This window comes from Lithobates pipiens, unplaced genomic scaffold (assembly GCF_037356315.1).
Source record: "Lithobates pipiens isolate NorthernLeopardFrog02 unplaced genomic scaffold, aLitPip1_a1.2 Scaffold_19, whole genome shotgun sequence".
Classification (NCBI taxonomy): domain Eukaryota; kingdom Metazoa; phylum Chordata; class Amphibia; order Anura; family Ranidae; genus Lithobates; species Lithobates pipiens.
In genome coordinates, this window is record NW_027507764.1 from 68262871 (window position 1) to 68290233 (window position 27363).

General features: G+C 41.1%; 1 protein-coding gene across 1 annotated transcript in view; it reads right to left on the minus strand.

The window, feature by feature from the left end:
• The window catches only part of LOC143996041 (uncharacterized), a 693822-nt gene that overhangs the window by 489436 nt on the left and 177023 nt on the right, over positions 1-27363 (minus strand). Inside the window, exon 8 of the mRNA XM_077490846.1 lies at positions 24038-24106. Coding sequence (XP_077346972.1) covers positions 24038-24106 — 69 coding nt within the window. The remainder of the gene's footprint in view (positions 1-24037; positions 24107-27363) is intronic.

Here is a 27363-nt window from a genome sequence, read left to right on the forward strand (position 1 = left end):
TTTCTCTTCTATTCCTTTATTTTTTATTCAATTTTATTCTCCTTTGAAATCTGAACTTGATTCAAAAATTATCCGAATTTCATCTGAAATGTTAGTTTCGTTATTTCGGATTTGTTTAAATTCATTACTATTGAAATTCGGATACATCCGCATTCCCGAATAATGTGTCAGAATTTTGATTCGGAACAAAACGAACCGCACATGTCTATTCTTTATTTTACCCAGAGACCCAAGGTGTGGTAACACTGTTGTGTTGCAATAACGCACCCCAAAGCACCTGAAGGGTGCATGTGCGCTACACCACAATGCATGATGTGTATTGTAATGTGCAGTTATGAAAAAAAAAAAAAAAATATATATATATATATATATATATACATATATACACACAACAGGAGCAATTATTCCTACTTTGGTAATCCATGCAAAAAGAATGGGCTGTAATACCGCCGCACATTACGATGCATTCATTACTGCAGGCCAAGGTGGTGTGAAAAGGCCCTAAAGGATAAGTCATTTCAGTAAAAGGAATATTCAGCAATGCTGTAGAAAATATTTTTCTAGTCTAAGCTTCCATAGAAACAGCAGATGAGCATTTATATCAGAAAAAATGACTGGAAGGAAGAAGAGGAGAGTCTGACAACCCACGTCTCTGCTGTGCGGAGGTGGGCTTCCCCAGAATTCCCCGTATTTACTAATTGCTCATTCCTTTCCAGAGTGTGAGGACTGGAAACATCGAGTAGGGGGAGCTTTCTGTGATTTATATATACTTTGGTAGTTAAAGACATTTGCAGATGCCTTTGTCTGCCATCATAAAGACAAACCTAACTGAGAGGACTAGTAATAAGAAGAAGCTCCGGATGGCTGCACACCTTGTGGACTCTAATGCATCAAGTACAATACATTTGTGCTATACTAGCGCATTATGATTAAAGTGATTGTAAAGTCTTGTTTTAAAAAAAATAAAACAACAAACCAGTTGGTTTTGCACAGAGAATCTCGGATTCTCCTATTCACAGGTCCATCTTTGCTGCTCCTTGCCCCTCCCTCCTATTGAGTGCCCCCACAGTCAGCAGCTCCCTATGGGGGCACTGGAGCTGAGTCACAGCTCCATGTGTCCATTCAGACGCTGAGCCCCGACCCGGTTCCGTCCCCTCTTTCCCCAGATTGGCTGACTGAATTTGACTGACAGCAGCGGGAGCCAATGGCGCAGTTTCTGTGTCTCAGCCAATCAGAAGGAGTGCCCCGGGCGGCTTAGACATTCGTGGACATCACTGGAGTGAGATGGGGCTCGGGTAAGTATTAGGGGGTGCTGGGGAGGCTGTTACACACAGAAGGTTTTTTTTAATGCATAGAATGCATTAAGATAAAAAAACCTTTTAACTTTACAACTCCTTTAGAACTTGTATCTATAGGTAAGCCTAGAATAAGGCTTACCTATAGGTACTGTAAATATCTCCTAAAAGTGTGCTTTTTTGGAGATATTTAACTTGTAGTGTGCTGATGATGTCATCGGCGCATGCGCTGTGAAGAAACGTCCCTCTGTGCCGTTTCTTCCCGGGCGAGTGCCGTGACTGACCGCCCTGGGGCACGCATGCTTGAGAGTGACGTCACATGACTCTGGGCAGTCACAGAGCTGGAGTCTGTGGCCCCAGAAGGGGGGGTGAAGATGGATGTGGCCACCAGCGGGGACAGCGCGGGCCACGTTTGCAGGTAAGTGCCACATAATGGGCTAGTATGAGATGCATGCTGGTCCATTATGCCTTTACTTTGCAGGGCTTGCATGGAACAAACGAGGAAATAAAACCCATCTTGGTTTACTTCCTCTATAAGTGCTAGTATAACGACTCAATAGATTTTCTTCACTCACTGCGATTTTATCTTTTTTGCATTTTACTTGGTGCATTAATCGCTTTGCGGCAGCGATACGCATATGTGGCCTCTCGCGGGTGGGCCTCAACACTGAGAGGCTGCATATATGCGTACCCTAAGCACTCCCGGCACAGTGACCGGTGGCTGAGAGAAAGCTTCCAATCTCTACTTGCGATCAGGAGCTTTCTGATCATGTGTCAGCCAATCATGGCAGTCCCATGATTGGAAACCCCGCCTCCCGGCATCAGAAAACTCTTAAAGGGCCGGGAGGCGCCGGCGTAATGGGTAAAGTCCACAAGGTGTGCAGCCATCTGGAGTGACTTTTTATTTCTAGTGTGCGGCAGGTGAGACCCGGGCTAGCCCCTGTTTGTGGTGGTGGTGAAGCAGTGGATGACATTGGAGGAGTATGAGCATCTAGAATGCTATAAGGTTTGTTATCTGATAGGACCACCGAGGTCCCAAACAGTGTTCTCGGGGAACACCAGATGAAAGGAAAAAGATTTTATTTGTAAATTTGCTTGAATTGTGTAGCTTTTTCAATTAATTATTGTGTGTTAAAAGCCAGCATAGTCTGTAAAGTGTATGTAAACCCCCAACAGTGAACTTCCCTTATTCACTCCCCTTTAGTCTGTGAATTAATTTGAAGAATTTTGTTATATCCGTCTGAGCCATTGGCTCCAGTTGCTGACAAAAACCAATCAGTAGCGCAAGTTCCCAGAGAGGCAAGGCTCTCGTGGACATTGCTGGATCGAGAGAGGGCTCGGGTAAGTATTAGAGGGGTCTGGGGGGAGTTGCTCACGGAAGGTTTTTTTTAGCTTCATGCCTTTACAACCACTTTAAAGGGTAATTCCACTTTTGTGGAAAAAAAACTTAGAAAATGAAAAAAATTATATATTGTAAACATTTGCTACACAAGTCATATTGCAATGTTATTAAACATCTTAATTGTTCATGAAAATGCAATGCACTATGGCAACCTGGAGGTGTTCTATACACTGTTGGTTTACAGAACGCCCCCAGAAAACAAATCTCCTGCTTGTGTAATGCTTTAAATTAAAGAATAAATAATGTGGTGTACCTAGCATATTTGACACCCAGGGCAGATCATTTTGGTACCAAGCCCCTACATTTTTTTTATCCATAATATTCTTGAAATGATTAATAACCACAGAAAGGAAAAAGCTGACTGTAAGCCTAGGTTTTATGATTGGGGGACAGTAAAAATGCACCACTGAGCCACGTTTTAGAGCCCCCCTTAACCTGCAAATAGCAGCGGATGGCATTGTCTAAATGCCTCTATTGCGATACTTTGTTTCGCGGGCCACGGTAAAATTTACCCAATATGTCTCAATCAAAGGACAGCAAGCCCACCAAGCGTGACTCATTTAAGTGAACAAGGAAGCGCTACAAATGCCTGTAACTACGTGTTGGTAAAAATGGTGTTAAAAACAGGAAGTAAAAAGGCGGCACATTAATTGCCTCTGAAATATCATCAGTGGATTTAGATGCATCCTAAATCTAGTGATTTCCTATAACATTAGTGGTCAGTATAGAAATGATCTCTTAGATTGGTTGTTAGTGGAAAGTTGCCCCCCTGCACTGGTGGTCAATGCAGGTGGAAGATCAATCCACCATTGATCTATGTTCAAGAAACCCCAAGCAACTTCAGGTGGAACCCCAGGATAGAATGGAAGCCTGGTAAAGAAAAGTTAGTCTTCATAGTGGACAGCGACATAGATTCACACTACAGCCGTAGTTAAAAAAAAATCTAAAACAGAATCACTGAGTTGGAAAAGGGATCACCCCCTCCTAAAAATGACTTGTAAACTCAATCACTGACTTGTAAACACAAAGCCATTTGACTTTCAACTGTGATCAGCTTTGGTCATTTTGATTAGTTCAGCATGAAAAGAGCTTTCCTGGAGCATTTCAGTGCCTGAAGCAAATAATCAGCTATAGGTGGCAAGGCACTGTCACAGCGATCTCCAGGATAAAAGTGTGGACAGGCACAAGTCAGGAGATGGATACAAAAAGAAAACAATTCAAAGGCTTTATCAATGCCTAGAAGCACAGTGAAGTCTAATATTAAGAAGTGGAAGGAATTTGGTACAACACAGACCCTCCCTGGATCAGGATATCACTCCAAACTGGATGAAAGAGCCAGTAGGAAACTGGTTAGAGAGGCTATCAAGAGGCCAACAGCAACTCTGAATCAGTCGCAGGAATTTATGACAAAAAGTGGTCAATGTGAGCATGTGACAACAATATCACAAATTCTCCACCAATGGGGCTCAACACCAAACCATGTGTCTGGCAGAAATCCAATACAGCTCACCATCCAAATAACACCATTCCTACAGTAAAGCATGGAGGTGGTAATATCCTGTTATGGAGGTGATAATATCCTGTTATGGAGGTGGTAATATCCTGTTATGGAGGTGGTAATATCCTGTTATGGAGGTGATAATATCCTGTTATGGAGGTGGTAATATCCTGTTATGGAGGTGGTAATATCCTGTTATGGGGATGTTTCTCTGCAACAGGGACTGGAGCACTTGTCAGGGTAGAAAGAAAAATGTATAGGACAAAATGCCATCAAATTCTTGAGGAAGATCTGCTGCTCTCTAACAGAAAGTGGTCAATGGGAAGAAGGTTTACCTTCCAACATGAGAATGACCCAAAGCACACAGCAAAAACGATCACACAGTGGTTAAAGGAGAAAAAAGGTGACTGTTCTTGCATTGCCTAGTCATTGCCCAGACTTAAACCACATTGAAAATCTGAGTAGAGTGGGCAAATATTGCAAAGTCTAGATATGCAAAGTTAGTAGAGACAAATCCCAACAGAATAAAGGCTGTAATTAAAGCAAAAGGCAGTTTAACAAAAGACACAAGGGGGTGATCCTTTTTCCAACTCAGTGATTCTGTTTTTGATTTTCTTTTTTTAAGATTTCCCGACATGTTGATGTTATCTTTCACTTGGATGTACAGCTGGATAAAACAAAAACTGTGTGTGTCTTCATTGCAGACTGCAAAGCAACGAAATGTCATTATTTTAAGGGGGGGGGGGTGACTTTTATACCCACTGTGTGTATATATATATATATATTTTTTTTTTTTTTTTTTTTGCGCCTTTACATCACAAAAAAAAAAAGGAATGTAATGTAAAGAATTCTTCAAAAAAAAAATCTAGCATAGAGTATTATACGATATGTTCCTTCCATTTAAGAATCACTTCCTAAATCTCAAAAGCAATAAGAAAAGTCAGAATGCGCTCTTTGTCACTATGACAACTGATATAAAAAAATTGCTTAATTAAACATATAAAAACAGCCACTGACAGAGAACAAAGAACATGCTGAATGCGTAATTGAAGAGTTCGGCACAGATTCAGTTGGAAAAATGCAAAATTATTTAATTAATTATCGATAGACGCTGCCTGAACAATTGGCAAACAATCGGGCGGGGAAGCGGCCAAAAAATGATTTAATGAATTCCTCAATGCAGAGAAACAGACATGGGAGATTAATGGTCGATGGACAAATTACGGCTAAGGACGGATCTGCGGGACGCATGAAGGATAGAGCGCTGATCTCATTTTCCTTTAGGCGAAGTCGGCATGGAGGATTTTGGCAGGAGTGAATAATTCCCTGCGGCAACTGGCACCGAAAAGACAGCTTTACAGCCTGTGGGCCGTGTAACGCACAAACTAACAAAGCAACAGTTGTTTGTTAATGCGGAATGCTCCCCTATGGATGACCGCCGTAGAGGGAATCGATTCAGGCTCAGCTGCTAGACTTTGCTGCTAAACTGCAAAAACTGTATTTACTGTAGGTGGGTTGGTTTATAAACAGTAATGACTGGCACTGAATGCACCGTCTTAAGCCTGGCTCCCAAACATGAGTCCGCCCAACTCTTCCCACGGGAATAAGCCGATCTTAAAAATTAAATGACGAACAGCATATATCAAAAAATGAAACTGGCATTAAACCTTAAACCAAAAAATTATTATGTTGCAGCTTACCAATTCTTAGCCCTTGTACACACGGTCGGAGAATCCGTCGGAATGTGTCCTATCGGACCGTGTTGTCGGATAATCCGACTGTGTGTGGTATGCATCGGACTGATTCCGTCGGAATATCCGTCGGACCCAATTTTCCAACATGTTGGAAATATTTCCCGACCAACTGGTTCGATCGGACATGCTCTGATCATGTGTAGAGAATTTTGATCGGACCAAGTGCCACGCATGCTCAGATCAAATTCCTACATCAAAGCTATTGGCTACTAGCCTGAATGTAGTCCCATTGTAACGAAATTACGTCATCACGTTCTGAAAGATCGGATTTTTCGACAACTTAGTCCGACCGTGTGTATGCAACAGTTTCGGACAGAATCCGACGGACAAAATCCGACAGATTTGGTTGTCGAAATGTCCAACCGTGTGTACAAGGGCTTAGATGTGATGGCTGCATTAGTTTACCCTTTTTTAGACTTTCTTTTTCTCCTTAAGCCCTTGTCACTGGCACCTCCCAGCCCTTTAAGGGGTTTCAGATGCCAGGAGGAGGGACAGGGTTTATGATCCATGTAACCACTGCGATTGGCAGCTTTCTGTTAACTGCCGGTAACTGTGCCAGGAGCGAGCAGGGCAAGTGCTCTCGGCACAGCTGTATTTACATCCTGGTACACAAAACTGCAGCCGCTTGGCATTAAGGCCCACCCACCGAGAGGCTGCATATTCGCGTACTGTCTGCGCAAAGTGGTTGTAAACCTCAGAGATAAAATATGAACAAAGCATTTCCTTCTATAGTGTGTACTTGTCTCAATCCAGAGCACTAAGGGTCATTTCTGTCAGCTGCCTCATTCTTTTGCTATCAGCATGAATCCCTTCTGACAAGTTTTCCTGACACCAAGAGAAGAAAAGGTGATGGGATGGATCTCCAGCACCCAGCCAGTGATTGACAGCCTCAGCTCTGTTCCTGTGTGCTCTACCCTCCAATCAATTCTCAGAGCTCTCCTGACTGAGCTCTGCAGATTGTAGTTTCAGCTCTCCGCCCCCTTTTTTCTGACAGTTCAGACAAGCTGTAAACATTCTGGACTTTGAACAGAAGGCTGCTTATTCCCTGATTTTGGATACAAAGTATTTGTATTTGTATGGACACTTACTACAAAACCAAGGACTGGTCAGACTATGGACACAGTAAGGCTCGGTAGAGCAGAAGTTTATTTTTGTTTGATTGATGGCAAGATGCCCTTTTCTTCTGTTTGGGAATATCCTGTTGATTAAACATGAAGTTTTCCTAAAGAAACTGAGTTTGTTCCTGCATTGAGTCTGATCCCCTACACTGGGTATATGTGAGGGCTTAAAACCCAAAAAATTCACCTAGAAATCCTGCCAGTAAGTCTGCAATTTTTCAACTTTCTTTAACAGACCAAGCTGTCCAGCAAAAGTGTCAGTTGGACAGTGGGACAAACCATTTAGCACTGCCAGGGGTGCTTACAGTGATATTTTTTTATTATTATTATGTAAAACCTTTATCCCAAAAGGAAAAAAAAGATGCTGATATAAAGAGTAGTTGGAGTTCAGATTTTATCCATTATTCAAGTCTGGGCTGTGTCCGCACTGCAAGTATTAATAGCTATTTTTTTTTCTAGGGCAGAGGAGAAACAGTTTTACTTACCTGATCCTCCGCTCACCAGCAGATGGTGCTCCTTCACACTCCAGTGGTGGACTGACCCTCTGGGTCATCACATCCAATACAAACCAAAAGAACAACCTCCTGAACTCAAGAAGACTGCACAGGCAATGTTGAATCACAATCCCTCAGCCACTTCTCTACTGGCAAAGCTTTGCAGCCCCTCAGGGCTAGGGAAGCCCAAAAGTCCCATTGGAAATATAATCACAGACGGCACACCAGCTTTGAGCACTACCTTTGCGATTGTTTTTTACAAATATTTACTCACAAACCGCATAAAATGTTAAGCACATCAGTGTCCACAATTTTCTAAACGACCTGGTCAACTGAGCAAGTCCCAAGAACAAGAAGACCCGTTGTTGGCCAACGTGTTTCGAGGTGAGATCCCCTCTTCTTCAGAGCCTGCATTGGTACTGATGACACCAGGACCCTAAACTGCTGTAGCCTGGGAGAGATGAAGCGGGGGGGGGGGGGGGCGGAGGATCAGGTAAGTAAATCTTCTTTTTATGTTCCCTTAGACTTAGACCAAAACCCTTGCAGTGCAGGCCCAGCCCTACTGCAAGGGTTTATTTTTTAGTTGCCTGGAGTTGGGCTGTAACAGTTACTGTTTCAACTTTGCAGAAGAACTAAAGAAAGAAATGTATGTTTGTATTTGTATCTGGGAGCGCTAGGGATGTGAGCCTGGAGGGCAAGGGGTGGCAGTATGAAAAAATGCCATCAACAAATCTATATAATGTGTTTTTTACATAAATACATTAGCTTAGCTGGGTGTTTTGCTTTATGAACTTGTGCATTATGTTTATAGTCTATGATTTGATGTATGTCATTTTCTATGTTAATCTATCTTACGTATTTTCTTGCATTTATTTGTGCTCATCTCATAAGGACAAAGAAGGCCCAATATGTCTAAACAGATTATCACTAATTAATGTGGTCCCCATGAGTACCCCCTACCAGAGTGACCTTTGTTATAATCCATCCACAAATCTCTCCTAGAATTACTGGTGATCTACATAATTCATTCATTTAAAACAAGATGTTCCTCGAGTTCGTCATCAATAAGGTTAAAGACCCACTCAAGACAACATATAAAATCAATAAATAAAATGCTAATGTTCTCCAGGTACTAAGCTAAAGTACAGTCCCCACAAACTGACTTATCTAAATTATTTTTAACTAAATTTAAAAGCCTTTAGATATGGCATCTCTTAAGGACTGTAGCCTCTGCTCACATGACAGTCAGTGCTGTGCAACCTTCTTAAAGTTTTTCTAAAGGCTAAATGTTTTTTTTGTTTTTTTTTACCTTAATGCAGAGAAAACTTTTAGCTGCAGTTGCCCACTCAGCTCCCCGTAAGTACTTACCTGAGCCTGATCACGTCTCGCCACTGCTTTCTCTCTTCCCCACCTAAATGGACTATGTGAGAGCCATTGCCAATGACAGGGGAGTGGGGGATGGAGCAGGGCCGAGCCGAGCCGCACAATGTGTGTCAATAGATGCACACAGATGAAGTGCGTATGAGTGCCTCCCCTGCAAACCGTTTCCACGTGAACAGAACACCAAGAATTGGAGATTATGGGATATGTTTGTCCTCTCCGAAGAAGGGAAAGCTTTCTTCGGAACATAACTTTTCTTTCAGTTAAACCTTTTTTCTGGCTGCCTTTGTAGCAACGTACCATCTCAAACCTCCCCCCCCCCTCTTTTTTATTTTCCCCTCTATCTCTCTCTTACCTCCCCTTTTTATTCTCTATTTCCTCTCTTTAAAAAAAAAAAAAAAAAGACAAAAAGGGATGGACAGCTCCGTATCTCCCTTTAAAAGGAGTTGTAAAATTAGAAGGTTTTTTTTTATCTTAATGCGAAAATTTTAAATACTAACCACAATATACAAAGCCATTCACAACTCTGCCCCAAGCTACATCACCAACCTCGTCTCCAAATATCACCCAAATCATCCTCTCCATTCTTCTCAAGACCTCCTACTCTCAAGCTCTCTCGTCTCTTCCTCCCATGTTCGTCTCAAGGATTTTATCAGAGCCTCTCCCATCCTCTGGAACTCGCTACCTCAACCTGTCCAGCTATACCCTACTCTGGCTACCTTCAGGCAATCCCTGAAAACTCTTCTCTTCAGGAAAGCCTATCACGGCTTTAACTAATCTTCTACCGCTTCCATCAGCTCATTCCCCACAGCTACAACCTTTTGTAACACCTGCCCCACCCTATTAGATCGTAAGCTCTTCTGAGCAGGGCCCTCTTAATCCTCTTGGATTTTATTGTACTGTAACTGTATTGTCTCCTTTTTATATTATAAAGTGCTGCATAAATCCTGTATAATAATAATTATGTTGCAGGAAAGAAGTTTGCTCTATGGCCAGCTTTAATTTGCCTCAACTTCAATTCTGAGATCAGTTTACCGGTTTTACTTGCTGTTACTTTACACGTCTTTTAGAGCTAAAATCCAGTCTAACAGCTAAATACACAAATAAAAATATAGGATTTGGTTTTCCTCGCAAATAACTATTTTTGACCTTTTATACAGCTGTGCCACAAAGCACAGCCCTGTCTGGCAGACCAGGAGGCAAGAGTTTTCTCTATTGGAAATAAGCCTTGTCCCTCCCAACTGGACAGTGAAAAGAGAAGCAGCACAGTGATTAGATCATCCTTCTATTCTCTCTTCCTATCAGCATATTCCTTGGTAGCACATGAGCACTGTAGTAAAACCGACTGGCTCATTTCAATGCTTCTCCCTCTCCCAGTTGAAACTCTGCAGTATAGGGAATTACAAGATGCTGATACCAAGTGAAGCTCGGGTACTTAAATGGCAGTCATTTAAAAATGCATATATGACTTGTTAATAAATTCATACGAATTAATTTAATATTAATTAAGTTAATTGATTTCTGTCCTTTATATCTGTGCAGATTTGGACTTTAAAGCTTGTTTATTTGCCCATATTTTGAATGCTTTACATGTGAAAAAAAAAGGTCCCAATAAATGATTGACTAAGGAAAAGCATGTATATTTCCAGGCCTGCCAGGGTCATAAATGAATCATCTGAACATAGTAAACCCAAATGGTCCATAAATCACAGCTGATATAAAAATAAAATCAATTAACGTTAGGAAGCAGACTTTTATTTCTGCTAGTTTATAGTCATAAAATATGGCCACTTACCTAATGCGACATAATGCTCCAGTGACAGATCATCTAATTACATCATATTCATCACTTTGTAATCCTCAAGAAAGCCTACATAATTTCAATTGATCTTAGAGGCTCTGGAGTATTCTAAATGACACAATAAAGTAATATGCTGCCAATTTCATTTATTGTTATGAAGTACAGTGTAGGAGCTAAATGAAAAATAGTTCTTACCTATTAATATTGACAGGACAGTAACTTTGACGGGTCACTGTCCAAACCAAACCTTTAAGTGCACTTTTGAACCTCATTGGTTTCTCTAACCTAGCAAAGACATAAAGAAAGTTTACAAAAATAACTATCATTTCATTTTCTTTCTATTATTTTGATATGTGGTATCAAAGACTTTTTGAACCATCTTCCAAAAGCAAGGACGATCCAGGTTCTGTGTATAAGGAGTTATTTTAAAGAGACATGGTTACCCATTAGGGTGGGCAAAGTAACAGGGCCCCTTGATAACCTATACCTAAGTAAGCTATACTAAGCTATCCATTAATATTTTCCACCTCCCCAATCTGTCAAGGCCTTTACATAGTTACTGTATATAGTTACATAGTAGGTGAGGTTGAAAAAAGACACAAGTCCATCAAGTCCAAGCTATATGTGTGATTATATGTCAGTATTACATTTTATATCCCTGTATGTTGCGGTTGTTCAGGGGCTTATCTAATCGTTTTTGAAACTATCAATGCCCCCTGCTGAGACCACTGCCTATGGAAGGGAATTCCACATCCTTGCTGCTCTTACAGTAAAGAACCCTCTACATAATTTAAGATTAAACTATAGCATACTCCCAGTGATATTTTCCCCTTAGCTTCATTCCTTTGGAGCTCTACCCATAAGGATTTGACCTCCTCCCTAGCTCCCTTAGTGATATCATCTCTCACATTCACTTGTACATTATTCTTGATATATAGGCATACCCCTCCCCCCTTTTTACCCTCTCTATCCCTGCGATAAAGGGTATACCCTTGAATGGTTGCCAGCCAATCATGAGAGCTGTTGAACCAGGTCTCTGAAATTCCCTCAAAATCCAAATCCTCCTCGTACAACAGTATCTCTAGTCTTGTCCGCCAGACTCCTGGCATTGGTGAACATGCCACGTAGTTTAGACTTTACTCTGTTACAGTAATGCAACAGGGCATCCAGGTATTGGAGAGCACTTGACCTTCCCCATGTGACATTTTTAAGTGTAAACTATTGCATTTAGGGGAAGGAATTATCTGTACAATATTGGGGGTTTGGTGCTGGCCAGAACTACATTATATTTGTAGGTTCTTATTTCAGATTTTTGCAAAATGAGTGTGGCCAGGCAGCAGGGAAAGCAAATGGAATTCTAGGGTGTATCACTCGGGATCACCAGCAGAAGGAAGGAGGTTGTCAGGAGATTAGCCAGAGGAGAAATTCCCGAAGGCCTGTCGCAATAGCTAATTTCCAAAATGTCTGCCCCGGTTTGCGCAGAAATGAATGCGCACGTATTGGAGAATGGGTGGAGGAGTGTGTGCCAGATTCTGGCACCCACTGGCCTTTAAACGAGTGGCTATGACACACGGACATTGCTGACTGGTCTTCAGCTTCCTGCTACCTTGGTCTGCTTATGGATTACCCTTTACCAGCCCGACTTGCCCTTGGATACCTAGTCTTTCTCCCGGCTCTGACCTCAGCTTGTCCATGGATCTGCTCTCGTTTCCTGTCCTGTGCATGACTCCGGCTTGTCTGACCACATCTCTGATTTTCTGCCTGCTGACCACCGGCCCGCTGACCTTTCCCATGACTAATCTCTGGGGGCAGAGCTAAACATGTTTGGGACGGGGCCTAGCGAGAGCCCAAGTTGAGATTGTCTCCTTCACCATCACACAACCCTGTGGATGTGCGGCACCAAGGATTCTCTCCTTCCTCTCTCTAGTGACTACAGGAGCTGGGATGAGCTCCACTCTATCGCCAGCACTCCCATAGCAGTGGACTCAGAACCTTCCACATTACTCCCCAGAATGTTGAAGCGAGCCTGAGTGGCACACCAATCTACTGTAAAACTTTACTACTATCCCTGTCTTCACCGCCTGTTTTAACTGTCTGCTGTGATCTACCTAGGAGCCTACCTGCTGTACCTGCCTGCAGTACTTAACTGTTGTTCCAGCCTGTGGTACCTACCTGCTGTATCCAGCCTGCTGCACTTACCACTGCAACCTGCTTCCTGCTGTGTGCATTCTGCACCACTGTCAGGTCAGCTCTCCTGGGTCCTACTGCTCTTCTCATCTGGTATTCAGCTAAAGGGAGATATCCACACCTACATCTCTTATCCGTAGCAGAGTTGCTAATCCCTGCTTCATTGGGCTTCGTGTTCCCTGTTTCCACCTTCAGGGACAGCTGCAAGGAGAGCCCTCTCAGCATTTCGACTTAAGGACCAGGTACATGACAGAGGTCCTGGGCCCTCCATATAGATCTTTAGTAATCACCAGCAGGGGAAAGGTGGTCCTGATTCCCCTATATAGATCTTTAGTGATCACTAGAGGCTTCTCCAACAAGACGGAGGAGGTGCTGATTCCTCTATATAGAACTTTAGTTCTCACTAATGAGATCACCAGCAGGAGGAAGGAGGTCCCGATTCCCCTATATAGATCTTTAGTTATCACTAGAGGGATCAACAGCAGGAAGAAGGAGGTCCTGATTCTTCTATACAGAGCTTTAGTTGGATCTCATCTAGAAAACTATGTCCAGTTCTAGAGACCTTGCTTACAAAAGGATATTAAGAAAGGTTGAATCCAGAAATGGCCAACAAAAATGGTGACAGTCCTGAGTGATAAAATACATCATGAAAAAGACTGCAGGAACCTAATATGTATAGTTCGGAGGAAAAAATGGAAAGGGACTGAAACCTTTAAAATACATTAGGGGGTGAATAAGATTCAGGAGGGCAGTATATTCAATATGAAGCTAAGATCAAGAACACAGGGACATGACCTCAAGCTAGCAGGAGAAATGTTCAAAAATAACCTTAAATTATTATTTTACCAAAAGAGTAGTTGTGTTAGAATAAACTTCCAGCAGAGGTACAGAGTCAGTCAACAGTAAGTTAATTGTTAACATGGTTGGGACAAACACACATTAGATCTGCACTCAACAAAAAGGTTGCAAAAAAAAGACTCAGTGGACCACTTGGTCATTTTCTGCCGTAACGCTTTTATGTTTCTTTGACAAATCCAGAAAATAAATTGTAGTTATACATAGAAACTATAAAGGCATCTCATGTTTCAGTTTGTTACCTGTAGAGGTTGCATTAAATAATTTCCACTTAGAAAATCAATGAAACGTGTAATTTGACTATTTTACCAACCATAATAACTATTATTAAGTGTTATAATCATCATGTTTGCTTATAAATCTTGGAGAGCCTCAAATGAACATTTTACTGTTATCTATTAGTATGTAACAATCACACGCACCAAACCTCTTTCCACAATAATTACATTTAGATAAGCTGCGCTAAAAATTGCATAACATAAATAAATACAAAACATAAATAACAAAGGTATAGCGATCCAGTGACGAATTATCAATTAACTGAAAGTGATCCAATAGCTAAATTAAATCAAACAGCGAAAATGGATTATCCAGTAAAGAATCCAGTAAAATAAATGTTCCAGTGAAAAATGATGCTCAGTGATTCTGATGGATCTTCACTAGGGATGAGCTGAACACCCCCCGAACCTTCGAACGGACCAAATATTCATACGAACTTTAGAACCCTAGTAAAGTCTATGGGACTCGAACGTTCGAAATCAAAACTGCAAATTTTAAAGGCTAATATGCAAGATATGCAAAAGACAACACCAGCAATAAGGGGTATCTTCAGGTGTATACTGTGCTGGAGGCACACAACACCCACTTTAACTCCTGCAGGTGCCTGAGAAAAGAACACTGTCCCTGCCTATCTTGCTCTTTCCCTGCACGCCGGAACACACTACACAGGGCCGCCACGCTGGCGGCCTTATATAGTGTGGGGCATGTACTAAACTCCCTGAGCTATAATTGGCCACAGGCATCCTGCCTGTGGCCAATTATGCCTCTCCTTGCTGCCGGCACTGTGATTGGCCAAGTATGCAGGGTCAGAGTGCATGCTTGGCCAATCATGAGCCAGCAATGCACTGCAATGGCATAGTGCATTGTGGGCTGTTTGTGCCACACGAATTTGGTGCGAACGGTCCACAAAATTCTGAATTCCGCGAACAGACGAACGGTCAATGTTCGAGTCGAATATGCATTCGAGTCGAACACCGAGCTCATCCCTAATCTTTACCACCATCCAACACCTTTGAAAAGTCATCTTGTGAATTGGCACCACCAACATTGGCTGAAAAAGGGCTTGCTTACCAGATCAGATAGACCTATCATTACAAAGGGTCAAAGACGCCTTTGGTTCTATACCCAGGCAGGGCCTTTAATTCAGTCAGTCTTCTAAGCAGGGGACATCAATCCTCCTCATACGATGATCATAGAGGTGCCCCAAAATCTTATATTATTGTCAGCTCATTGGCATTCAGCACTTATGAGGGGCAGCTCCCACTCTCCAAGTGTTGCTGTATAGGGCATTATAAAAAGGCAAATATAAAGTTGATTTCTGGTACATATTTTAGATGCATTAAAGCGGTTGTAAGCCCTTATATATACTACTGAAGTGACTAGCCTCATCTGATACAAAGAGATGAAACAAATACTTCTACATAAGTTGTACCTGATTATCTGCAAACTCTCTCTCCTCAACAGATGTTCAAAGCCCAACATGTATACAGCACTTCTGAGCTCTGGAAGGCAGGGGACAAGGATCTGATGTCACACGCTACACAGTATAGAGGAGGGAGCCGAGTGTAATCTGATACCTGAGTGGCGGGAATAGTCACAAGACCCCCTCTATACAATCTCATAGGGAAACGTGCACAGCTGAGGCTGTCAATCACCTGCCTGAGTGGAGGGAATAGTCACACCCCCTCTATACAATCTCATAGGGAAACATGCACAACGGAGGCTGTCAATTGCCTGTTATGAGCTGGAGGAGGCCCTGTACTGGCTCCCAGGATTGGCTGGTGTCAGTATAGACTGTCAGAAGTGATTCATGCAGATAGCAGAGGAATGACAGAACAGGCAAAAATCACAATAGGTGCTTTGGATTGAGGCAAGTACACACTATACAAGGATTTGCTTTGTTCATTTTTAATTTCAGAGGTTTACAGCTACTTTAAGGGATGCATTATTGTTGTAATAATAATTACAGGACTGCATTATTATGTGTGTTTATGGAGTTTAGATTTAAAACTACAAGGAATGATCCAACAGGTGAATAAATGTTGAATAAGCATTGGATCATCCTTGATCTGATCAATCGTTTCTTAATAAATATAGCACTAGATAAACATACTATTTGCCACAGCAATGGACAAGGTGACAATAGACAGAGAAAAGCGCGGGAAAACAAAATTGATTGAGATGACACTTGAGTGGGTGGAATGTGTTGGTATCTCAAACCAACCATCTTATCTGACAAATCTATGGACAAAGCCCTGCCTATAGAATGACACAGCAGTCAAGGAAAGAAAAAAAAAAAAAAGAAAGAAACAGTAGTTCTGGTTAATAGGGAAAAAACCTCCATAGGACCAGAACTACATTCATGCTGTCAGATTTCCTGGACAGATATTGAAGTGTGACAGCTATGAACACAGCTGTCCCCGAAGACGCTAAACGCTTCTAACAGAAATTTTCTCTGCAGGAACTTGATCTAATTATTTCACCGCTTTCCGTAGATGTGTGCCTCATATATTTATCTATGGTTTAATGGTTGCGCTTTCCACTTCTACAGCATCAAAGAGCTGCATGTGTATTGTGGCAGATCTGACAAATGAGACACAACAAACAACAACAAAGAAAACAGGTCTCACATTTAAAAAAAAAAGTACAGGATGAAGAACAATAAAAAAAAACACAAAAATTGCAATTGTAGTATTTTATGGCAACTAAAAGTACTTTACAGACCACAGCAAATGTAAAAACCATTCATTTAGGAACCCACATAGGTCTGACTTGCCATTTTTTTTAATATACCCAATGGTGGAGCCTCATTAAATTAAGTAGGGAGTGAGATCTACAGTGTAGGAGAAGAGCGTGAGAATATCAAAACATTGGGTGATGTACACTAGATACAAAAAAACAAACACTAAGCCCATGGGACTTTCATAAGAAAAAGCAACAAACATAAAAAAAGTTAAAGTTATAAATATAACTGCAATATATTTTCAAAATGCATTCTAAAAAGTACAAAGAGTGTAAAGAAGTATCAAAGTAATTGGAATACTTCTATCATATGTAAAGTTTGTAAAGATATTTGTCATATCAATAATATTAAACTAAATGCAGATGGATTATGTCATGAATATTCTCATTCTCACCACGTTAACTTTATCAGGGAAACATTCATTGGCCAAATAAAAACCGAATTGCAAGGATGGATAGAAGTAAAATCACAGTCGATGGATGTATGAGGGCCACCATCATATGCCTGTCCTGGGAGCCATGGAAAGGGCAGGAAGCTGCACACCAGGGTCAACACAAGGAGCCAACAGAGGGAGTTCACCCTCCAAGATTGCAGATGGCAAAATAAATCGCTCCACCATAGGCTAACCAGAAAATCAGTCCCGCAGCTACAAGCTTCTGCCAGACTGAGAGGACTGAGACTGAGCTCCCATCTATCATCTGCTATCTTGGAGGGCGTCCTACCTCTGTTGGTTCCTTGTGTTGGCCCTGGTGTGCGGCTCCCTGCCCTTTCCAGAGCTCCTGGGACAGACTTATGATGGTGGCTCTCAAGCATCCATCGACAGTGACTTAACTTCTATCCATTCTTACAAGACATTGTCGTGTCTCATTTGTCAGATCTAACTGTGATTTAATTCTGTTCTTGCAATTTGGTTTATATTTGGTCAATTAGTGACCTCCTGATGAAGTGAACTAAGAGTCATGAAACACGTTGAGAGTGATGACATAATCCAGCCACCTGAATTTAGTTTAAAAATGTCGTGCGTTGCTTCGTCATGCGTTTGGGACTCAGTTTGGTAGTTCGCCCCTGACCTTATACCAGTCTAGTATGGAGTCGCTTCTACGTCAGGAGTCGCTGCTTAAACCATTGTCCACGATATACAAGGCTTTGCAGCCCTCGGTTCATAGTGGATTGGAAAAACTTAGGGAATTTTGGGTGGTGGAGCTGCCGGGACTGGATGGAGAGGACTTGGAGGACATATGGGACTCCCCCTTTAGACATTTGATTTCCTCAAGAGATCGGCTAATTCAATTTAAAATACTACATAAATTTTATTACACCCCATGTAGACTTCATAGGATTTACCCTGACTCTTCGTCACAGTGCTGGCGCTGTGGAGCGGATTTGGCGGGGTACATCCATATGATTTGGGCTTGCCCCGTGGTACAACGTTATTGGTCAAGAATACTCTCTTTTATTACTGAGCTGACAACGATCCCTATACCTCAGACGGTGGAGATGTGTCCGCTTGGGTTGGTGGACGCTTTGGTTCCCTCGCGGGCAGTCCGCACATTGCTGGGGCTGCTACTCTTCTATGCGAGGAAACTTGTTGTGCTCCGGTGGAGGGCCCCCTACAGCGACCCTCACCCTGAGTGCATGGAAATCATTAGTTAACCTTGCAGTGCCACTGTACAAAGAAGCATATTTCATCCGGGGATGCCCTCAGAAGTTTCAGAAGGTTTGGAATATCTGGTTGGAGTCTGAGACAACGGTTGGGGAGCGGGACAGCCCTGTTGGGTTATCAACCTAATCTATCCAGTAGACAACTGCTCTGGTAAGCTTTCTCTAGGGTAGCGTTTGAGATGCCTGAATATCTGGTTGACGCCCACTTGTAGACCTCTGTTGGTAGACTGCCTATAGTGCATCACTAAGCTTAATGTTAATTACTGGGAATTACATTACTCCTGTCAATTTTAGCAGCAAGCTATGGGGTTTGGTTGTTGTATGTTCTTTAGGTTAGGCTGATAGTTTTTAGGTGTTCTGCCTTACCTGTTGTGTTGTATTGTTTGAGCCGGGGAATGCCCCAAGGCTATGTTCTGTACTTTTTTCTTTTAAAACAAATAAAAAGAATAAAAAAATAAAAAATAAATGTTGTGCGTTGAAAAAGTATTCATACCCCTTGACATTTTGTCATGTTACAATCAAAAAGGTAAATGTATTTTATTGGGATTGTATGTGATAGACCAACACAAAGTGGCACATAATTGTGAAGTAGAAGGATAATGATTGAGAAGATTAACATCAATTTGTCAAGTTATTTCTGATGCTTCAAACATTAAGACTTGGTTCACACTTATGCGACCCCAAAGTTGTGCGACTTTGCATTGTGTCCTGCTTGCAACTCTCATGATACTTTGATGTTTTGCAACTTTGGCTTTGACCAACCATAACAATACAGAGTGTGATACATATGAACTTAGAAAACTCTGTAAAGTTGTAGCCACAAAAACAAAGAAACAACGTCCTAGCATCTTTTGCAGGGCTGTCTTAATAGCATCACGGGCCCCTTGGCAAAGTAATACTCTGGGGCCCTTACAAACCTCCCCCAATTTATGCACCTACTCTTACGAATGAAAGTATGACTGGTTGATAGAAACAAACATATATTTTTTAGTACTTTCATTAAAATTGATTTTAAACAATAAGAAAACATGCCACAAATGAATGACTAATCAATACAAAGGGCACATTATGGGGTGGAAGCAGAAGGGCACAGTACAGAGGGGGATCAGAAGGGCACAATACTGGGATCAGGAGGGCACAGTACAGGTTCCAGGATGCTGCCCTAAACACGGCCATCCCGGGACAGCTTATTAAAAAGCGTGACTGTCCCGGCAAATCCAGGATGGCTGGCACGTTTTAAGGTTTGCAAGATTATCATGGGGCCCCCATGCACCTGGGGCCCCTGGGCTGTGCCCATGCCTTTAGATGGCCCTGGTCTTTTGTGATTTTAACTTTACCAAAAGCCCAAACGATTGCATCCTGTCATCTGAATGAAACGATTGGATACGAATGAATTTGTTTTTTTTCATTATAATTTATTTCAAATTCATTGAAATTTGGTACTCCTGTGATTCGAATACATCAGAATCTCTGAATAAAGAAAATTGTCAGAATTGTTTTCATTTGTAACAAAACAAATCTCACGTCTCCTGAGTGTAAGAATCTAGCAGTTCATTCAGAAATGTGGTGTAATTCAGCACTTTAAGGCCTCATTCACCCAGGCACTGAGGTCCGTACAACATGAATGAGGCACATGTTTATGTGTTTAGAGTCATATGCAGGCAGCCTATGTTAGTGAATTGGAATGAAGCAGCTGTACGGACCAACTCGCACATCCAAGTTTGAAAGGTACGCAGGGCCAAGTGCACATAAAAAAAAAAAATGCATACCACCATACACAGTAAGATGCCAACCCAGCCTAGGAGTCAGTAGAGTAATCTTAAAGTCAACCTGTGCTTTGATCATGCAAGGCAAAACAGCATTGTAAAATATTTAAATTGAGATGTGCTTTCACAGGGTGACACTGAATACACAAGTTAATAATGTGTCAATGTCCCGATATTGATTTACAGAAGAGAGAAAAACTAACTGGTTGGACTTTTAAAGGCACATAAGAAACAGATCTAAAAATGGTTGAGTTTATTAATCAAATATGTAAAAGAGAACATAATTACATATAACAAATCAATAAAATTAGTATTGACACGCCCTTAACGCACCAATTCTGACACCAGGAAATACAATATCAAATAGTAATAACACAATACAAAACCACATCCATCAAGAAAAAAACAAAATGAGATTTTAGAAGTTCGGTCTCCAGGTAAGGATGTGGGTATTTCGAAAGTATCGGGTCAGCGCGTGAGTCCGGGCGTAGATGAAAACAGTCAGTGGCTCGACATGTTCCGCGTAAAAGTACGCTTCTTTAGGAGCATTTGATTCTGATAAAGTATATATAAAAAACATCACAGTGTGATCACATCACATGTGCTTTATTTTTATGCCTTGGTAATTTATGTGAGGTTTTTTATATATACTTTATCAGAATCAAATTGGGAAACTGGGTTCTTATTTGAAATATACATTAGGACATATTTTCAAATGTATTTGGTATTTTTTTATATATATAATAATTTATGAACAGTTTACAGATAAGACCTCTCTGGAAGGCACTGGTAAGGTAGCCCTCCCAAGAGGCAGCCATGAGACCCTGGCTACGTCACCAGTGCCTTAAATGACCATAAAGTGGGAATGGACCCAACCTAACTAACCACAAAAATTTTAGTTTAGAAAATGACTGTAAGATGATTGACATCAGCACTCAGAACTGCATGCTAATGCGATCTGTAATAAAGGGGAGGCAAGACTTAAACTTCTTACACACAAATACATTGTGTCAAAAGTATTGGGAAGTCCACCGTTACACATTAACTTTAATAGCATCCCAGTCTCAGTTCATAGAGTTCAATATTGAGTTGGTCCACCCCTTGCAGCTATAACAGCTTCAACTCTTCTGGGAAGGCTGTCCACAAGGTTTAGGAGGGTTCCTATGGGAATGCTTTACCATTCTTCCTCAAGAGCATTTGTGAGGTACTGATGTAGGAGATGAAGGCCTGGCTTGCAGTCTCCACTCTAATTCATCCCAAAGGTATTGGGTTGGGGTCACCTTCCTCCACTCGAAACTCGCTCATCCATGTCTTTATGGACCTTGCTTTGTGCATTGGTGCGCAGTCATGTTGGAACATGAAGGGGCCATCCCCAAACTGTTCACACAAAGTTGGGAGCATGAAATTGTCCAAAATGTCTTGGTATGCTGATGCCTTAAGAGTTTGCTTCACTGGAACTAAGGGGCCAAGCCCAACTCCTGAAAAACAACCCCACACCATAACCCCTCCTTCACCAAATGATTTGGACCAGTGCACAAAGCAAGGTCCATAAAGACATGGATGGCCGAGTTTGGGGTGGAGGAACTTGACTGGCCTTTACAGAGTCCTGACCTCAACCCAATAGAACACCTTTGAATTAGAGCGGAGACAGCAAGCCAGGCCTTATCGTCCAACATCAGTGCCTGACCTCACAAATAGGCTTCTGGAAGAATGGTCAAACATTCCCATAGATACCACTAAACCTTGTGGACAGCCTTCCCAGAAGAGTTGAAGCGATTATAGCTGAAAAGGGTGGGCCAACTCAATATTGAACTCTATGGAATAAGACTGGGAAGCCATTAAAGTTCATGTGCATGTAAAGGAAGGTGTCACAATACTTTTGACAATATAGTGTATATCTCTCCACTCCTGGATACTGAATGAAGTGGTGAGAGTGTGAATGAAAACTCCAATCTATCAGAGGTGTTGGAAAACTGGATTAACCTACCAAATATAGTACCATCTTTTCAAATTATTTTGGTATGTGGTTTTTTTATAGACAAGATTTCTCTGAAAGGCACTGGTGACGTAACCCTCCCAGGAGGCAGCCATGAGGCCCTGGATAAATCACCAGTGCCTTCAATGACCATAAGCTGAAAACACACCCAACCTAAGTAACCAAACAAATATTTAACAAGTGGCTGTAAGATGATTGATATCAGCATTCAGAGCTGCATGCTAGTGTGATCTGTAGTAAAAGGGAGGCAAGACTAAAGCCCTCGCACACACGATTGGATTGTTGGCCAACAAAACCATGGAATTTTGTCCGAAGGGCGTTGGCCCAAACTTGTCTTGCACACACATGGCACACAATTGTTGGCCAACAATTACGAACGTAGTGACATACTACATTGTTTTTCAGCTCTTTAGCGCCACCCTTTGGGCTCTTTCTGCTAATTTTGTGTTAGTAGAAGTTTGGCGAGTGTTGATTTGCGCTTTTCAGTTTGTTTCTGAACGGCCGTTCTTCAACCAGCCATGTTGCGGAATCGGAGGAGATAACGTGTTATTTATTATTGGCCTTGGAGTTATTGCTTTGACATTATTTTTTTTGGTTGAATAATAATGATTTGATTTGGTATATTTTCTATATTTTTGGATGCATAGAATGCACTTTTTGGTTACGTTCTATTGGCAGATAGCATGTCTAATTTTATTTGTTTTCTTTTTTTAATGCACAATAAAAAAAAATTGTGTAGAAGAATACTTGGCTATGTGTTTTACTTCAAATGACAGTTTGGGAGTAGGCAGTTATATTTAAAAAGATGTAAAATTGACAAGGGACACCAACATAGTTGTATTTTTGATCTTAAAAACTACGGGATAATGGTGTTGTGGTAATTTGCCCAAATAAAAAAAAAATAAAAAAAACATAATAGTATTATTCTTGATATCACTAGAATAAAAAGGCTATGAAAATTTGTTTGCAATAACTCCATCAGTATCACCAGCAAAGCAGCTTCATTATTACCCCAGTAAAGAAGAAGAGAATTGTGCGCTGCATTTCCAGATTTCATAATTTGCCGCGTCACAAATATTAATTCTCCATCATGAACGCTAGTTTACAAGACCAACCGCTTCTGGCTCATCCTTGCTTCCGAGCATGCGTGTTTGTACTTTGGACTTTTGTCCGCCGGACTTGTGTACACACGATAGGAAAATCCGACAACACACATTTGTCTGCGGATAATTTATAAGCCTGCCATCCAACATTTGTCCACAGAAAATCCGACAACAACTGTCTGATGGAGCGTACAAAACAGTCAGATTTTCCGCCAACAGCCTGTCATCACACAATTCCCATCGGAAAGTCCAATCGTGTGTATGAGGCTTAAGACTTCTTATACACAAATCCACTCATAGTTTATGCTCACCCGTCCACCATGCCTTGGTTTAAAAGCAGATTTTTTTTTTTTTTTTCATTTATGAGAAAAAAAATATAGTAATTTTTTTTTTTTATTCTAATGTCACATGATAGATGAATAGGACAGGTAACAGTGGGGGCTCTGTGCACTTTCGTCACAGCCGTACCTCCTCGGGGACCATGTGACATACAGGAATAATGAACCTCTCGCTGTGCTTAAGAGGCGTTTTCTACCGATTTGACATTTGAACAGCACATAAAAGTTCAGAGTAATTATCAAATATCATCTTCGTACCATACGTAGAAATAAGAAGGGGAACACCCCAGTCTCCATGGATCACAGCAGCAAACGACAGTTAACACCAGTTAACAGTTAATAACAAATGCACACAAATTTTCCTACCTCATACTCTTCGGCTTCTATCAGTAGCTTGGCGGTTGTGATGCGGGATTCATAAAGTGGGAAAACGGCCTGCAGGAGAAAAACATTTTTACTATGATATTGGAATAGTGAAATTCCAATTATGTGTAGTTTTCAGTTACAATATAAATGTTGTTTATTACAGTTTTCATTTTCCTCATTCTTCAGTCTGATAATTTCACCACTTGTTCTCTCCAAAAAAATATTTATATATATATATATATATATATATATATATATATATATATATATATATATATATATATATATATATATATATATATATATATATATATATATAAAATAACAATCATCTTTTCCACATAGGAATTATTTTTCTTTATGTACAAAGAAAAAAAAATCCTATGTGCAAAAGTTTTTTATATATATATATAATGTAAATAAATAAAATGTAAATAAATAAAATGATAAAATGTAAATAATAATGTATATAAAATACTAAACACATGACAATAAACCCACAAATATTATATATTTTCTGAAAGCAGACACCCTGCAGAATAAAAAAAGTGGTAGCTTACATTTTCAGATTTTTCACAATATTTGTGCTTCAGTTTATCAAGTGCAAATTTTCAGTAAAAAATAGACTAAAGTTAATTTTAGGGAACATAAACGCAATGTAGTACCCAATATTATTAAGTGAATTATGAAAGATATGAAAGATGAAGTTGCACAGTAAGCACATGCCAAGCTTTAAAATTATGCCCACCCACAAAAGGACAACAAACTTTGGTATACTAGATTTTCCACAAGTGATGCTTTAAAAGCCCCTGCAGGTCATCACTTTAACCACTTGCCTCCCAAGCCAATTCTGCCACTTTCTTCTACATGTAAAAATAATATTTATTTTTTCTAGAAAATTACTCGGGACCCCCCAAACAGTGTATATATATATATATATATATATATATATATATATATTAGAAGAGACCCTAGGGAATAAAATGGCAGCTGTTGCAACTTTTTATGCAACACGGTATTTGTGCAGCAATTTTTCAAACGCAAATCTTTTTGAAAAAAAAAAACACTTTCATGAACTAAAAAACAAAACAAAATATTAACCCCATTAGATTTTGCATAATGTGAAAGATGATGTTACGTCGAGTAAATAGATACCCAACACGTCATGCTTTAAAATTGTACACACTCTTGTTATGGTGCCGAACTTCAGTACTTAAAGTGGTTGTAAACCCTTTACAACCACTTTAACCTACAGGTAAGCCTAGATTAAGGTGCTGCTTGAAATATCTCCCAGACCTACACGGCCAGCAGGTCCCCCGATAGCCTCCCAGTGACGGTGGTTAATTCCATTAAAAAATTGGGAATCACTGTGACAGGGAATGTTGGAGACTATATAACATTGAACCTCAAACCCATTTTGCAAAAATTCAGACAGAAGTACTCCAGCTGGTGTAAGTTTCCTTTATCTGTTACTGGTAGAGCTAACCTCATCAAAATGGTGTGGGTCCCCCTACTGTCATATATTCTCCATAACGCCCCTGTATGAATCCCTAAATATTGGTTTAAGTGGAGATATAGAGAGTTGATCTGGAAATATGGAGTAGCGTGGGTTAAACTGACCACTTTGCAGTATTCCAAAGATCAGGTGGGGATTGGCGGTTCCTCATTCTCTTACATACTTTCTGGCTGCTTCAACTAGTGGCTGACCACTCCAGGACCTTGTTGATTTGTTCCTTATTGGAGTTCTCTACTATGTCTCAGCTGGAAATGGGCCTGTTAGAAATGCCCTTTACATGTCCCACAATACAGCTTTTATTGAAACTTTGGGTAGAGCTGAGGTGCAGACTGGGAATCACTGGTTTTCTTTGTTTGTACCCCTACATGGCCCAACAGGTTGGTCTTATAAGGAGCTGGTTAAACTTGAAAATTATTCGATCTGGATAGAAGCCAAAGTTAAATATCTATCTCACAAGTTTTTACCGGGCAGAAAGTGAAATCCTTTCACCAACTATGTATAGAGTTGTCTTTATTACGTAAGCGATACTGCATGTACATACAATTGCGTCCTGCTTTCAGAGTGCAGGGCAGGAATTCTACGTTAAAGGCTGAGGACTCAGCGTTTCTTAATGATATTTTCTCCACATCCAATAAGAAGAGATGGAGATTCCCCAAACTAGTGAGATAATGGCAAGATGTTATCAAGTTTATCAATAATATACATCAGGTCCAACTTGACTTAAATCCAGTTACGTGCATTCTGGGTGGTTTGTTAGGTAACTTATATTCCCCATCCACTTACATAGGATGTGTTAGACTGCTTCATTTAGCCAGAAAGCTGATAGCTAGATTCTGGTTATTCACTCAAATGCCCACATGTCGACAATAGATTCAACAGGTAAACAATATCCTTATGTAGCGCTGGCTCCTGACGAGCAGGCGCTATGGTTTTTGAAAAGTTAATTTTTCTGAAGCCACAGTTGGGTTTCAGGACTATTTCTCCAAATTTCTGGTTTCAGTACCAGTCTAGCTGGGTTGCGCTGGGTTCTCCTTGACCACAGGTGTTGCTGTCAATGCTGGCAAGAGAGCAAACTCAGTCTAGCTGGGTGCATTGAATGCCACTATTCTCTCGGAATGCTGTGCATTCTGGGGGGGTGGTATTTAAGGTACCAATGCCACGTTGGCAGAGTTCGTCTTATTTTCTGTCTGTTGGGTTCTGGTGGTCCTCCTGACCCAGTCCCATGGTCCTCCTGGCCTGGGGTGAGGAACCATGCATCCCGAGTCTCAGGGCTGGCTGGCCCGAGGCAACGCAACTGCAAGGACAGGCCCGAGTGAAGTTTCGGGCCCACTGATCCAGGGGCGGTCCAGTGCCTTCTCATCTGAAGGGAGAGGCCCAGCAACTGAAGAACCCCAGGGGATTAGTTGAAGGACGCAGCCTGGATCAACCCTCATACGGTATCGCCGAATCGGCTAAGAGAACCTGGTACCGTATGTTAGCTCTTTAAATTTATCTATGTCCCTCAGTAATGCTCAAGTGTACCTCATAAGTCTGTGGCAGAGACTTTACCAAGCACCCCACTGGCTGCTAGGCCTAGTGAGAGGAGGTCTATCTGGGGGTTGTTAATTCCAGTTGTGAAACGGTTGCTATTCTCTGGATTTTCTCTAAAGACTTCCATCATTTTTGCAATCTAAGTACCTGAACTCACTCCTAACCCTCTACCCTTTATTGAGAGACTCTGTTTCCGTTCTAAATAAATAACCCAAAAGAGGATTCAGTGTCAGTTTCCACATTCTTTGGGCCATCTACCGAGGGAACCCCAAGACGGAGA